The 16,783-nt window shown below is 39.8% G+C and overlaps 1 protein-coding gene across 1 annotated transcript; it reads right to left on the bottom strand.

Moving 5' to 3' along the window:
* Positions 1 to 13: 13 nt before the first annotated feature.
* On the bottom strand, positions 14 to 16,756 carry cavin1a (caveolae associated protein 1a). The gene is made up of 2 exons (XM_003442160.5): positions 15,682 to 16,756; positions 14 to 2,726 (listed from the first exon to the last, which is right to left on the bottom strand). The coding sequence occupies exons 1-2, from the start codon at positions 16,180 to 16,182 to the stop codon at positions 1,962 to 1,964; spliced, it is 1,266 nt and encodes a 421-aa protein (XP_003442208.1). The 5' UTR covers positions 16,183 to 16,756; the 3' UTR covers positions 14 to 1,961.
* Positions 16,757 to 16,783: the final 27 nt, after the last annotated feature.

Below are 16,783 nucleotides of genomic sequence, written 5' to 3'. Positions count from 1 at the left end.
CAGGCACTACATATTATTTAGTAAGGCGTTTATTTATATTGAATTTGTTAGGCATAAAAAGCCTTAAACACAACATAATCAGTCAAGCGTCATTATTTGAATATAAATCAGTAACACCAAGAGTAATATTATGTCACATAAGGTTGCAGGAGTGTTGAAGCTCATTTTCTGAATAACCAGCAGCTTAAAACAAGACAAAATAAACAGGGTGACAAAAACACACATTTCTTCTAAAGGAACCAGCGAGTATTATGGATAAAGTAAAGGTTGTCTTTGCCAAAAAAAATTACAAAAAATAACATAAAATAAACAAAAGGCTAATGCTATGAAACTAACATGCCCATGTGATTTTACAGGCCCACAGCTGATTTCTTTATTGTTTTGTGTGATTTCAGCTTCATGCTTGGGTACGTGACATGCGCATACTGTCACCATTTATTAGTCTCTCCCTCCCTCACATAGACACGCAGACACATATCCCCTTTGTCTTTCTCAATGTTCTCTGGTTTGTGCAGTTCTCTGACCGAGCACTCTCCTTAATTGTATTTCCCCGCCCATTGATTACTTTAATGGTGGTCGATGCTACACAGTAGGCCTCTGTGTGTGTGTCTGCACCACATCAAGGTCATTCAAGTCTCCAGGGAGGCAAAATGGAAGACATACATTCACCTTGTTTTTGTCTGGAGAGCGATATGCTCGGCCTTACAAAATCAGAAGACTGACTGCGCATTGCCATACCAGTTTACATTCATTACTGCTTGGCTGTTTTCTCCATCATATGCCAACCAAATTGTATAATTTACGACCAGATTTTCATAGTTTTTTGCTTTGGATGTTCCTGTAATAGTTCAGCTTCTCCATATTACATACAGCAGTCATTAAACTGTCATCTCACATCTCTTTAGACCATCTTTTTTTCTGTCTGTAATTACTTTGAGAAATTTTAATGGGCATGAAAATGTACTGTGATGAGCTGTGACCATGGCGATACTATCTTTTTTTCCTCCCCTTTGTGCAGCAGTGCAATATGTGCAGCTTAGTGAGAACGTGTTCAGACACGCCAAACGTTGTATCCTCATTAAACACTGTTTATACTATAGCAAAAGTTACATTCCGAATCTTATTAACGTTTTCATTCAGTTTTTCCTTTTTTAATTTGAATGAAAGCTGAAAATTGAGCTGAAAATTTTACTGCCCCACATACACAACAGTATATTTTGCTTTTTAGTGTGGTGTTATGCATTTAAACATTGTGATAGTTGAATTTGTCACAGGTTCATGGTTCCTAGTATATATTAATAGAAATTGCACATCTATTTCCAGCCATTCACACTTAAGTGCTTAACAATGAGAAACACTGTATTGTAACATTTGGGAAAATGTTTGTAATCTTACGAAATATGGAGCACAGTTTAGTTAAACGCCTTAGTGTAAGTCCAGTGCAACAGATCTTTTCTTCACTTGTTAATTCTTCTGTAGAAGAATCCGTCTACAACTTTTACATTTATTTTTCTTTACACATTCACATCACTTCACCCGTCCATTACAACAAAAACCTTGCCAAAAACTTCATTTTCCCATATTTGTTAAGGCGAATGCCACACTAAATATTGTCTCTTAATCACAATATTTTTTTTTGTTTTTCTTTTAGCCACACAATTAATCAAACCAACAACAAACAACAAATACTCTAATTTCTAAGTGTAGCATATCCAGTCAGCCTGTAACATAATTCCGGGTTTGTCTTTTTTTCCATTATTTGAGTGCTAAATATGAACAAATATGAAAGTTATCCCTGTTGGGAAGAATACAAAGAGAACAGAAAACAAATAAGATGTCATAGATTGTAATCATCTATAAAGTCCCTACTGTGTCTTTGTGATTATATTCATTCGTCAATATTCTGTTTCCTTCTTCATCTTTATATAATTGCTTTCACAGCCCTGTGGAGCTATGAGACTCTATTCACTTTGGGCTTTCTTTAGGTGGTCTGTATCCACCCTGACCAGGTCAGAGTCTTCAGTCACCTCCAACAGAGTATCCATTTCAGGGCTGTCTACACTGACAAGCTCCCCTTCCTCCACCTCCACGTGCACACCCATCCCGTTCTCCTCTCCCTCTGGCTGAACCTCGGCCTCGCTCACTTCCACCATCTCCGTGTTCAGCACCACCTCCTCCTCCCCTTCCCGGATCTTCTTAACATGGAAGGTAAAAGGGGGAACGCGGTACACGGAGGTCTTGGAACGAGCATACATCTTGTGGTCAGGGGTGAGTGACTTCTTCATCTTCTCTTTGGAACTCTTTATCTTTGCCCTGCGCTCCTGGTTGGGGGTCATGCGGGTCCCGAGCTTGCCGATCTTCTTCTCAAGACTGTGCTTGGTTTTCTCCAGGTTGTCACGGGTTCTCTGTCTTGTCTTCTCCAAGTTTTCACGGGTTCTCTGCTTGGTCTTCTCCAAGTTTTCCTTGGTTTTTAGTTTGGTCTTCTCAATTTTCTCTTTGGAGAAGGCTTTCTTTATGTTATCGACTTGCTCTTTTGTGGTGCGTTGGAGGCGCCTTGTACGAGTCTCTATGAGCTCCTCTTCAATCACCACCTCTTCATCTGAATTAAGATTGTCTCGGAGTCCCTCCTGTCCCTCTTCAGGGATTTGCTCAAGACCCTCCGCTGTTTTACTTTCTACTGCCTCTGCTGTCTTGGATTTGGATGCCTTTGGTGGCTTCACTTGGTCCTAAGGGACAAAATAGGAAGGATAAGAAAGAGAGAAGAGCATTAAGCCACCATAGCAGAGTGAGCGAGACTGAGTTAAACAAGCTTTTCAACCACTTTTACAAAAATTTCAGTGGACATGATGTTTCAATAATTGCATTATATGATTAATGTAAAAATAGCATGTGTTTCAATATGTTTTCAAATGTACCACCTATACAAAATTAAGCTAATGGGCTTAAGGTGTGCATTGGAATTGCAAATATCAGCCTGAAACTCTGCAGAGTCATGCATCATCAAGTAGTCAGTGTAAACATGTCACTGTTTGCAGCTGGTGTGGAGTGCCATCTAGTGGTGTCACTTATATGCTGATTATTGTGCAAACAAAATGGTTTTAAATTTTCAGTTATGAAAAATAAAAGAATGTAGCCTGGCATATTTACAGTAATTATTATATGGTATGTCTTTAAACTCTAGTAAAACTATGGGACTTGAAAGGAACCGTATATTATCTGCAACTTTAGTCATAATGAAACTGAAGCTCACAATTTGTTCATCTAACCACAGGTTTATTTCCTGCCACTTACATATCATTTCTATATAAAAGTCTGAACCCACTTTTGAAGAATTAATCTTCAGTTAAATCTCTCAGTAGACAATTTCAACTTGTGTTTGGTCGGGAAAAGTGTTGATAATAAAATGCAGAATAGAGACTGGTGGTTAAATTTCACTGGAAATACTTAGTGGTTAGAATAGTTTCGGTTTAGCACATAATGCAAAGTGCAGCAGTTTCAGAGATGGACAGAAATTGCTGTATAGGTAAGGCCAGAAGGAGGACCATTGTATTTGTTCTATGCAAAGCTACACAGGAAGGTATCACCCTGTCAAACCACTTGGATGTGCATCTATTTGAATACCCTCCTACAAGTTACAAAAAAACAAAAACAAAACCTTAAATCAAAGCATTATGAGAAGGTTTTCTGTTTTTTTTTAAAATTTTTAATTTTACACCTGTCAACAAAGTAGACCACATTTCCATGTTGTTTGGCAGGACACTGTCAGTGTCATTCCAGATATCCACAAAGGGAGGAGCAGTACTATGATAGAAATGTGATTCCCCCAACTGTCAGTTACTGATAGAGGGATCAGTCGTCCCACCCTGCTGAACCACACCTCAGTGCACCATCACTATAGTCACTGACTTTGTAGATACACATTAAAAAAATCAGTTATTCATGAGACAAACATAGATATTTAGGAATATTTAGGATGTTCACAGTCTGACATCTAGGGTTCAAATAACAATGAGTGTTTACATCTGAAGTTAATTTAAGAGGCATAAAAGGCCTCATATCTGTTTTGTCCAATATCAGTCCGCTAAAGAGCCACAATCAGACAAGTAATTATCCAGCAGAACACGGACTCACATGAAACAGATACAGCGCTGCTCGCATGTAGCAAAGGTTTGTTTATCTTCTCCACTATGAGGGACGACACATCTTTATTTGAAAATTGTAAAAAGAAACATTTCAATAAGGTGGGAATAATTTGTCAGTCACTGTTATTACAAGCTGCTATAATTACAATGCATAAACTTAAATGCGAATACTGCCTAGGCAGTAGTTGCCCTTTTATGCTTTAAATGACAATTTAGGTAACTTGATGGTGGAGTAAATAGCATTTCAGTCATTTCACAGCAAGAATACTCATTGTTCTTTCTTGCTTTTTGCATGTTCTCCCTGTACCTGTGGGGGTTTCCTTAGTTATGTTAGGATGCCTGGGTCGTTGACCCAGAGGTTTTGAGTTCATTATATTATTTATCATTTCTAGTCTTTGGTTTCTTTGTTAGAGTTATGTCTTATGGTTTTTGTCTCTGTGTTTTCTAGTTGCTGTCTCCCTGTGTCCAGTCAGTCTGTGTCTGTAGTTCAGTCTGTGTTATGTTTCCTGTTTTATTTTGAAGGTCCACGTCTGATGTTAATGTGTCTGGTTTTGCTTCCCCTGTTTCGTTAGGCCTGATTTGCCCCAGCTGTGTTTCCCTCCTGTCTCCCATTTCCTGATTGTTCCCTCTGTGTATTTAAGCCCTGTGTTCTCTTTGGTCTGTGTCGCGATCTACTCTTATCTACCCTCACTCATGCTGTGTGTTTTGGTTTCTGGCCTGTGTTAATGTTTGTACTTTGGAAGTTTGTTACTTTGAGTTCAGCATTAAAGCTGTTTTTTTAAGTTCACGTCTGTCTCCGGAGTCTGCACTTTGGGTCCTTTTCCTGCCTGCACACAGCCGTCACATAACAAGTTAATACTAAACTGATTCTAAACTGACTGCTGATGTGATCTAGATAAAGTGCTTGAAGTACATAAGACAAATGCTGCATAAATGTGACATCTAAAGTACATTGAGGGGTCAGTAAGACTTTAAAAGCTGAAGTACACTGCATTAGCATTAGCTACCAGCATAAACCACCATTCTGAAATAACACATTACAAACACAGGTGCTTTTTTTCTTGTGTGGCCCTAAATTGTATTTTGGTTCCTTTACTTGTCACATGGTCATCAAAATTTAAGAAAGTTATAGTTTTTTGATAATTAATAGTTTCCTACTGTAATATAACAACTGTAATATCACTAGTATAACACTAAATATTAAGTGACCTGTATTATCGGGTCTTATTCCTAACTTCTAAAAGACAAACACCTGTCAGATCACATCAGTAGCACATATCCCTGCACCATTCAAATACTGCCACGCGATCCTATCATAAAATGGACATTGCAACCGTATTCAGCACTGTATATAGTATAGACCTGCTCGACCCACTCTGTGTGGGTTTATTTTAGGCTGGCCTTTCCCGCTCTCTGGATTCCATGTACTGTTCTCTGGCTACTGACTAGTGCACCACCAAGAAGCTCCCTCCCTTCCCCTCCCACACAGCAACAGATAAACAGAGCGATCTATCACCATAGCAACCACCCCCTCATGCAGTCTCTGGTGGGTAGTGTGGTGAAGTTTAGCTGGACAAACAGCTGACATGTCTACAACAATATATTGACATGTGTTCAGCAGTTGCTGAGCATATTGTTCTTAAACTAAAATATATACTGCAAATGCTTTGCAGGTTTGCTCAGTGAGCACAGCAGGGCTGTGTAACGCGATGATAATTAAATATATTTTTGAATGCATAAACACATAATACTGCAACACTTTCCCATTTGTTGATGTAGAACGTGACCTCATATTTAAGACCACTTCTATATACACACTTAAGGATAGCAACACACAGAATTAAATGTGCTCATTTAATTAAATTGATTTAATTTATTTAGGTGACCTTAGAAAGTATACATCAGCTCCTCCTCCCCTTCTTAAATTTTCCTGCAGAACTTTTATGTGCAAATATATACATTATATTATTAGTGTTTTGTGCTTTTGACATAACACAAAGAAAAGGCATGAAAATGGCGTAACTGAGAGCAAGTATGAGTAATGTAAGCCGACAGAAACAGAGACACTGTTATTCACAGTTTTTCCCATGAAGCTATACTGAGCGCTTGAAAAGAAAGTGTGGAGCCAATGGAAAACAGCAGTGCCTGGCAGGAAACAGGTGAAATCATACATAACATGGTGAAAGAGCCTGATTGTTACAATACACCTCACTAGAGCTATATAATGCAAATCAAATCACTGGCCGGAATACTTTTGTGAGAAAAATGACAAACGTTTTACTTAAAACTGATGGAGAAAAAAAGCATGTTACACAAAGAGAAGGGTTGGCTCCTTCAGCATTTTCTATTCTCTTTTATTCATTTTTGTCTTTTTCTGTCCTAAATATTCACTGTAAAAGCTGCTGTTTTTAAACTAGAGAGTGTAGCTTGACCAATTACATTTTGGCCAACACTGCAATCCACGATTGTCTTTTTAAAGGTGGTTCCTAAACATAAATATATAACAAACAAAGAAAAAAAACCTTTATATGGATGCCTCTTTTTTGCGATATAGCCTATAAGTCTAGTTGTAACATGTTAGAGTGTAGAGATCAACATTTCAGTATTTAAGACTATTCCTCAAACCTAGTCTATGACTTAAACACATACTATATACAAATCTATTTGTCACAAGCTTACGTGAGCTCTAAGTATAACTCTGTTAGAAATTATAATGATGAATCTGAGTACTGCGTCGCACTTCACATTTATAAAATCTTCAATTAGCCTTTCTAGGCTCATGGGAAAGTTTCACTGTTTACATTCTGAAAACCTGATACAGCCCACTCTATGGAAACTGTGATACAACCTGTCTGGGTTTAAGAGCGAGATTACAAGTTGAGAGATTAACACTGATTTACATAAAAAGTGAATCACTCAACACGAAACACTCCACTGCAGCAAAGTTTTTGTACAGGACTTTGAGTGATTTCCTTAACAGTTGCAGCATTGCTGTTTGTCTCTTCCTGTGTACACGCCCCTTAAGAGCTTGAGGACAAATATAGTAATTCCATTTGCGTCTCTGTGTTACCTTCCTCACTCCTTCCACTTAATAGCTGTGGAAAAGTGAGCACTGTATTTCTGTGTGCATTTGCTAACAAGCTCCAGGGGAAAAGTGACTGAGTATGTATGCTCTACTCAACGAATGGCGTGAATCCTAGAAAAAGAAAAAGGCGGTAAACAGCTAAATCAATTATGGAAAAACAGTTGAAACAGAAAAGTGAAGCAGGAAAAGATTAAAACACTAAGAACCTGTGGGAGATCAAACCCTCTGGCTTTGAGGAAATTGGTTTTTAATGAAAAATTGAACAAGAATATTTATAATCAAGGTTGAAAACTTGCCTAAAAATAAAATTTAATTAAAACTGTTTACATGACAACAGCAGCACTTTTTAATTGTCAGAGGCTTAATGTTACTAGTCTGACTCATACAGTCTGTTACCAAGGACAGAGGAAACAGTGTCCTCAATTAGCACTATACTGAGACAACAGACGTTTTGACTAAAGCCGCTGGCATCTCGCTCTCTATCTGCTAAAAGACCCTTACTAACCCACCGTGTTTAACATTCTTGCTGACTTATACTGTAGCTGACAAGATTTTAGCATAATTTTGTCAAGCCAAGATTATTAATAGTCAGAAGTTTTGTACATGCACAACACAGTGACTGTGTTCTCTGCTCAGCACTTGTCTAGAAGGTGGTTGCGCAGCTTTCAGTTTGCGGTATGTGTAATCATAATCTAAAGGTGTTTGTGGCTTTGTTCTGCTTTGATTAACTGCAAACATTTGATTTTTTTTACTTCCCTACTTGAACCTATGAAAAATGTCAGATTTAAAAAAACAACGCAGTTCATTGATAACTGATGTTGCCTTTGGAAATGTAGCAAGCCTGACTATTCTTATATAATCAGGCCATGCACAATAAAACAGATAACCCTGATCCACCTACGCAAGTGAAAAACAGACAAACACCAATCCTTTTGAGGCAGTGTGATGAAAGGCCTCTCCAGTGAGTCACAGGAGCAGCTGTCTGATCCTTAGCAGTCCTTGCAGCTGTGCACTTAGCTTTCACAATGAGTGATCTCATTGACCCGTATGCCCCCCCCCGCCGCCCCGAGAACTGAAAAAGGCAAAATGAAAGACTGACAAGAAGCAGAGTAGAAGGTTTGTGTGTTAGAGCGTTGCAATGGCCTGAATCACGATGCTTTGATCCCCAATGAGTGTGTAGAGGCTAAAATAGGGACGCTAATGTACTCTGGTCATTAATATTGAGGTCTCCCACGCTCTCCCAAATAAGGCTCAAGCAATGCACAGATGACTAGATTAGCTGCGTCCTACTTCAGGCAGTTTGGGGTTTGTGACTAAGAATACAATTCATGAAGCCCTCCTATTTCTTTTAAACAACCTGCCCTGATGGCATCTTGTTAAAGTGTCCTGTGGGTTATGGGGAAAAAAACAGCCACTTCAGCTCTGACTGTAGTCACATTCATTGCAAAAAAGAGGACTTCTTTATACCACGCAGTCAATACGGCAATGCCATGTTATATTTTATACCACAGGAAGGGAGTTTCTTGTTTTTTTTCTCTTGCAGTAATTTGTTATTTCATACATGGGGAAGCCCTTTTCCCCAGCCCAGCCTTCCCACATCCATTACTGTGAAACCACTGGAATCCCAGCTGGGTTAGTTTCATGCAAAGATGGAAAATTTACTTTTCCATTTACGTCCCTGTACGAGCTAAAAGCCAGAGTGCTGGAAATTTATTATATAACATGGTATTATATCCAAATGTATTATATTCAAGGTAAGAATAGGATGTAGTTTTAAAAATGATCAAATCTTACATTTTAAAATGTTCAGTGTGTGTATGCATGCATTTGCATAATCTACTATGAACATATCTTTTTTAAGTGACAGTGTTATTATTGTAACCTTATTCTTTTCTGCAGAAAAATGCCAGTTACCACTTTATAATATTATGTAATGTTATAATCAAGCAAGTGCATTTTACTCATGTTAATACAACACTCAACCAAATCAGTAACTGACTCTGCAATTAATTCAGAGCAAATTAATGATGATGATATATTAAAAATGGGATTGCAGTCAATTCAGTAACTCATCAGTGCTATTGTACACTTAGTCTTAATTATGTACTTATATGTGAGCTTACAAGCACATTTAACCTTCAAAGTTCGCCTCTTACACTGATAACATAATTTAAGTACTGTTTCCATTATTTATAGATTAATCATCCAAAACATCCATGTGCATGCAAAATCTAATGCCAAGGGTACACAAAACCCACGGTGTCCTGGCACACTCTGAGTGACAGCCTATAATTCACATGCCAGTGACAAGAAGAGCAAGCCGTCACAGCAGCAGTGAAACATACCATTGGGAAACCTGACTGCTCCACTTTAGACTGAAGGTTTGCACAGTCCAGACCTTACTTTCACACGCACTTATGTTAAGTTACAAGAATAACATTTGGTCATATTAATAGTAAACATATCTATATGTCTTTAAGAGACACCTATATATGCAAGGAGTCGTGAAGTGTCCACTTACAGTAAAGGTATGTGAACGATATTCAACAGGAAAGCTTTCGATTGAACAAATCTTATATACAATTGACAGTATATACACAATTACAAGAAATACAAAGAGAAACATCCACATTTGCCATTTGTAATGTAATTTATCAATCAAATGGTACTCCACATTGTTAAACTCACACCCACTCAATGAAACAGGACACTGTGGCGTTTTGTTGCATTGCTACTGGTGTATTTATAGCAACAGGCAACATAACAGTTTCCTTAAATATACCAAGTCATATCATTTTTTTCTTTTGGCTGTGCTCTTGTAGATGAAGGGTGTGCCTAGTGCCTACAAATCTTGGAATAAGCAGCCCGGAGAGTATCAGCAGCTTCCACCAAGTTGTGATGTGGTATGAGGACACATGTCTGTTAGCTGGCCAAGAAGCTGGATGACAACTACAAATGACAAAATTGATGGGTGGCCTGATCAGTGCCCCATCTGGTAAATCATGTCTGCTGCTGTGGGATGGGGATGTTTGGTGAGATGGGAAAGCAGCTGTGGCTTGAATTCAGGACACATAAAATATAGTTATTTTAAAAAACGCAACACAGAATGATCTCTTGCAGAGCAAAGGAAACAGCTCACACGAAAACATTAGATATAAAGATAATGCTGATACGTATGCACACTGATGTCACAGGTCATGGTGAGGGTTTTTTGGTTTTCATGCGTAACACAACACTAGCCCCATTTCCTTTAAACAACATCACCATGCGCTATGTCAGAATCTCCCTAGTGCACTACATCCTGTCAATCACATATTCTCTGTAAGTGCTGTGTAAGACTGAGCTGACACAGCGGCTAACTTAAGCAATCACAGGAAAAATTATCAGCCATATTTAATATATTAATTCATAATTATATATACACATGTACACTGTTTTCACATGTTGAAGTGGCTAGGGGTCCTCTTTCTGCTGTATAAACTGTATACTTTAGCGTGAGAAGCACAGGAAGGGATAGAATAACGCTCTCAGCAAATCCAACCTCAACTTCTGGTGAAACCACACCGTGTTGTACACTTGATCTGAAAAAGTAGATCAGAGAGGAAATGTCCTGTATGCTTGTTTGTCAATCGTTTATCCAATTATCCTACCCAACCTCTAGTCCTTAGCCAGTCTTAACTGTTCTAAATAACTGTCTTTTTCAACATAATCTTGTATATTTATGTAGTTTCCTGCAAAATAAACCAAAGCAAAGAAAACAGAAAGTCAACCCGAACAATAGCAGAGGACGCTAGCTGATACACAGATGACAAAGCAGTATTTTTGCCGCAAAAGGATATTGGATCAGGGCGCTCAAAAATAAAAAGGAGTTCCAAAGAAAATGAAAAAGGGCTACTGTTGCTCATTGGGTTTAGCTCATTTGTTCCCTGTTGTCAACGAAATATGTGAGAGAAGGAAAGAGAGAGCGATCAGAGGAGCACGTCCAAATTTGGCAAAGAAAAGCCTAAAGCAACAGCATTCTGACTCCATGAAGTCACAAAAGGGAAACTACAAACATGAACATTTTGAATACTGTATCCACACAGAGTTCATCTTTGTAGGTGAGATGTAACACTTAAACGTAGAGTCGGCAGGATCTTTCTGGGTACAGGAGTACAGAAAGACAGACAGAAGAGAGGCTGAGAGGAGTGAATGACGTTTAAATGTGGATTAGAAGTCTGAGTGGGAGTAAAAAGGGCTAATGCAGAGTTGATGGGGAGTGATAAGGGAGAGGAGGAGGGAGGCGAACAAGTGAGTATGCTGGCAGGAGGGGCAGAGAGATGCCAGCAGGATGAATCACAACACTAACTTTGTGCTGCCGGTTGAGTGCTTTTTGGTAGAGTTTGTTGCTGTTGCCTGCAAGAGTCTGCTAAGTACTTCACAACAACCCTGTATTTAATGAACTTGAGACCCAGTTTATACCCAGAAACAAAGATTTATTGAGCTGAAAGAGCAAAAGAGCTTTGGTTGAATCGCTATGTTTGGAGTAAATTGAACTGGGTTATTACAAAGTCTGGGCAGGGTGAAAAGCTATAAGAGAAAAGTAGGATTATGCTGGTGGTGAGGCTTGTTGGCTGCGATTTGAGCTCTGGAAGGTCTGTGGGGCTAGTGTGGAATAAGCAGCCTGTAACCGAGAAGCTTACATCTCCCTGATAGAGTTGACCACATGGATATCACTGTCCTTGAGTTGCAGCCAAACACACCCTAATTCCAGACACACAGCAGTACTGTCTCACACTCTGATCGACATACCCTATCATATTGCATAAACTAGATTAATCCACATAATTACATAGATAATGAGCATTACAAAACACAGAGAGATCTGATTGGTTGAATTACAGCAATTTAAAATTCATGGTTACTTTTCACATTTAAAGTAAAAACTATGCAAAATGTTGCATACCTACTAGTACTTGTCATATTTTCCTGGTTCAATCTTTGGGAGTGACTATGCACATATGCATGATCGGTCCATTCCATTAACATTAAACTGTTTTTACTTGATAGATGCCAGAGCACTCATTAAAAATGATTGGTTTGCTGTGCATGTAGATATGCTAATTATTTGTTTCCCTCAAATGACACCAAATCCATTTAAGTTGACACAGCAGGACCCCGTCTTCGATACTAGTCCTCTAGTATTGCCTAGGCAGACCATATGGGACATAGTGTAGGGCTAAGTCAGTGGTAGGACCTTTTAAGGATTTTGAAAAGCAACTGCTTAAGCCAGGAGTGGGCAATTTCCCAAGGGCCAGAACTTAGTAGAACTAAGTTCAGTTTATTGGCATGACTCTCCACAACAGTTTAAGTTCTCATGTGGTCCCTTGGTAAAATAAACTACACACCCTTGACTTAAGCTACCCAAAGGCTGACAACACTGACATAGCTGTGCCTGCTCTGTTTGTGTATGACCTGAAGGTTCTCCCTAAATACCTGTTTCTTTTATAATTGTCATGGAGCTGGGAAAAAAAGGAGGAAGCTAAGAAAGCTCTACTTTTATTTTTGATAGTAATCATGCTTAGCAAAGGCTAATTTCTTTTTGTGTTTCAAAAAGTACAACTCCATCATTACTGGAATGTAAATCCACCTGAAAAAATTAGAATATTTACAGCTGTAACATTACAGCTACTATAAAGCTTTAATTAAGAAGCTAAAGTCTAGATTTATCAAATTATCACTTGGCTCTGGGTTTATTTCCTCTGACAGCTACTGCAATCAGCAAACAAAAAACAGGAAGTGTGCCTTGGTTGGATGCACTAAAATAGTCAAATGCCTGCTGCATGAGATTAATGGGGATGAGGAAATAAACCTGGGCTCACAGTTGCTCCTCTTGACATGACATGCGATCCACAAATGGCAGCAATACCGAATGCAACAGTCAGAAAGGGTGTGAAAGACAGGGGCTCATTGAAAACACTGGTCATCTGAAGCCTACAGATTAACCAGGTGTGTCTTATGCTGAGAGAAAAGGGAGACCCTCACAGACATGGATCTAAAACAACCCCAGAATGGTGCATACGTTGTACATGGGATATAGTTTAAATTGTAAACTGAAAAAAGAAAGTGCTGTCTTTTAATTAGAGCAATTCTGGAGTTAATGAGGACTTTTTGTGATTTATCTGCTCAGGTGTGACTCCAGTGAGTCTGATATTTCATTGTCACAAGAAACTTCATCAACAAAAATATATTTAGGCCTAAATACTTTATTGTTATATTTATTATTAAATATTTGTGATATGCAATATTGCAGCGTTATAACTTTGGGTTCGGTATCGTGCACAAGGATACTTGGGCATGCAGACTTGAGCAGCCAGAGATCAAACCACCAACTTTTCAATTAGTAGATGACCGGCTCTACCTCCTTAACGACAGCCAACCCAAGCAGGAAGCACTGAGCTCTTTAATCAAGTAAAGAGCTGAATGCTCCCCCACCCATCTGGTTTCACCGTCACACCCTTCTGTTACCAGGGTATTCTGAAAGCTATCGCCTTTGCAGGTTTAATTTTAAAGCATCCCTGTCAAAGAATTTCGGGCCAAGAAATCTTAGACTATGTGGCTATTCTCATAATGAACAGCAAAAACAGACACGAGAGAAACCTGTAGTTAATGCAAGTAAGTAAAGTAAAGTAAATCCCGGACTGAAAAAGTTTTATTTATCTCATTCACGTTCTACCTTCACTGACAGTGTAGGTGAAAGCTAATATCAGCACACACACCAACACTTACACACACTCACCCGCTGGTAAACTACCTGACACTAATTCCACAGATACCTAACTTAACCTCTACATAGTTTACAGTAACCCTTACCTCATCCTTAACCTAGTTCTAATCTTAAACTTATCCCGCTCTAACACATTAACACACAAAGAGATGGTGGAAAGTGGTGAAACTTGACTGCGAGCCAGCTTTAAATTTGCACTGCTGCCAATATCTGTCAGTCAATTAAACTGGACACAGTGCAGCCATTCACTGGCAATAAATAGACTGCGTGAGCCCAAAACAGCTACTGCAACATGGGATCACCAGCTCCTACAACTGCTTTGAAAATATCACAACGATCAAGTGCAGCCAGCGATAAGTGCGTCACAGGTGAGAAAATAGCAAGAGGTGATTCACGCTGTGTCTGCAATCACAAGTAAACAAAAAAAATTACTTAAATCTGATTTGAAACGTTTAATAGCTTCTTGAAAAACCAAAGAATCTGCAACACAGACAACCAAATTTACACACTGGTTTGCAGTACAACATGCAGTGTCAAAAACAGCAGGAGGCACCTGCTTTGCAGTGTAATTTAAAGGTCTAGGATCTATGATTGGATTTCTGCAAGATGCCAGTAGTGTAACCTGCTCCCACAGTGGACATCCCGGGAGGCTGATGTGAAAACTTTGTGCCTGCCAATATAGAGCCTGAAGTAAGCTCTACTCACGCGAGGCTTGCAGCCCTCAGATTCACTATTACTAATGTGTTTTTAAGCAGACGCTCTGGTGTTACGTGCATAAAGCTGCTGATTCAGTTTTCTTATGCTGTCATGAGATTTATTCCAGCACAAGAGCACAAGAAAATGCCTTGCTAAAAAAGAGTTGGTCGGTGTCACATGTCATATTTTCTGACTCTTGCCACATGAAATAAAACTGAGCCTGCCCCAGTACTCCCACTCAATCAGTTATGTGGTCAAGTGTGAACTTGTGCACCGTGAATGCATGAATGTTAAGTGTGTTCCTCTTCTGGGAAATCTTCACAATAAAAACGACATCTTCATCTTACATGGGAGCACCCTGCCAACTATGCGTCTGCTGGGCACTCAGGGGTGGGGCGTTGGTTCTGTCTCAAGTAGCCCTTCATGCCATATTTTATGGGACTTATATTTTTATTTACACCCACTCATCTTTATATGGTTTCACTGGATAATCGCATGGAGTGGGAGAGGTCACTACCTGTCTTTCTTTTCCATGGCAGCTACTGGTTTTCCCTTCACTTGTGGAAGGACAAATGCATCTCTGACTACTCAACGGCTTCTAGTGTAGTGGAAAGCAAAGCTGTTGAATACTTGGTAAACATCACAGCCTGATTTAGGGTTTAGGAAAAAGTGATTCAGACATTTATGTCATGGAAACCACAGAGCGAGCCATCCTGCATCCCAAAAAAACTGTTAGTCCGCTTTTTATTTTCCCAACAAGGGTCAACTCATGCTGCAGTGTGAGTCTCTCTCTCTCTGGTGAGATGAGGTCTAAAGGTAATTCTGAGAGCCTTTCAAGTGAATTTCACACTTCTTCCCAACCTTTGTTTGTGATGTGGGAAATGCAACACATCTCTAACAAGTACATATTTATATTTATAACAGCCAGATCTAATAGATTAATCATGTAATTTTCATTACTTTATGATCTACACACTTAGATGCCATTTCACCTGATAGATGAGGACTTTGAAGTTGCGTCTCTTGAGCAGCTCAGACTCGTTGCTCTCCAGCTTCTTGATCTGGCCCGCCTGCTTCTCGAGATTGCTGCGTACTGTCTTGACGTTGACGCTGACCTTGCGTACCTTCTCCAGCATTTTGTTGACAGTGTTGGCGGTGTCGATGTGATTCTTGGACAACTTAGACAGCTCCCCTTGGATGGTTGACACTGACTTCTCCATGGCTTCCTGCCGGGCCTCCAGCCCATTCTGGGTCTGCTGGATCTGGTCTACCACCCCGATAATCTTGTCGAGCAGAGACAGAATCATGACCCCATTCATCTGCGCTTCACTCTTCCCTCCAGGGCCAGTGGCCAGCACCGGATCGGTCGCGTCAGCTGGATCATCGTCATCTACTGCCGGTTCTGTGGCGGCACCCACCAGAGCGACCTCTTCATCATCGTAAGACACTTCTGCAAGGGCTCCATGCTCCTTCTTGACACCTGTATCAGCCATTGCTCTCAATTCCAAATACAAACTGCTTGCACGCTCACTACAGATAAAAATATCCTAGTGAAAAATAATCTAGAGGAGCCACGCTGCACTCAACTTAGTCCCTTATTCTCTTTCCTACCGCTCAGACAACTTTCTTTACCACTTGTTTCCCTCTTTGTAGTTTGCTTTACAGTTTAAATTCTCTTCACCCTCAGTCTTTCGCATTCAACTTTCTCTGTCTCTCTCTGCCTCTGCTCCGGGATGCCAGCCAGCCAAGGGGAGTAGGGCCTCTCACAGCTCAAGCATGTGTACCCTGAGTCAAATGCCTCTGCTCCCTGTGAAAGCACCCAGTCACAGATTTCCCTTCTCACACCCAGCCTCCACCCATAGCTCCCCCTGCTGCTGCAGCTCCACCCTATTCTGTCCCCAAGTACAAGGCAGAACTTCCAGACTCCACCTCTTGCAGTGGCATAACAGTGCTCCCAGGGAAAAGGGAAAGGTGAGCGCCACTAGGTGTGATATCACAAAAAAAGAAACATTTGATCAGCACGGGGAAATGTGACACAGTTGAAAGAGTTTTAAATCACAGCTACACTGAACAGAGTAAGTAAAGTTTATATAG

The sequence above is a fragment of the Oreochromis niloticus genome, linkage group LG4, assembly GCF_001858045.2.
Source record: "Oreochromis niloticus isolate F11D_XX linkage group LG4, O_niloticus_UMD_NMBU, whole genome shotgun sequence".
NCBI classification, from domain to species: Eukaryota; Metazoa; Chordata; class Actinopteri; order Cichliformes; family Cichlidae; genus Oreochromis; species Oreochromis niloticus.
Note: the sequence above shows the minus strand (reverse complement) of the source record. Positions and strands in the feature narration are given on the sequence as shown.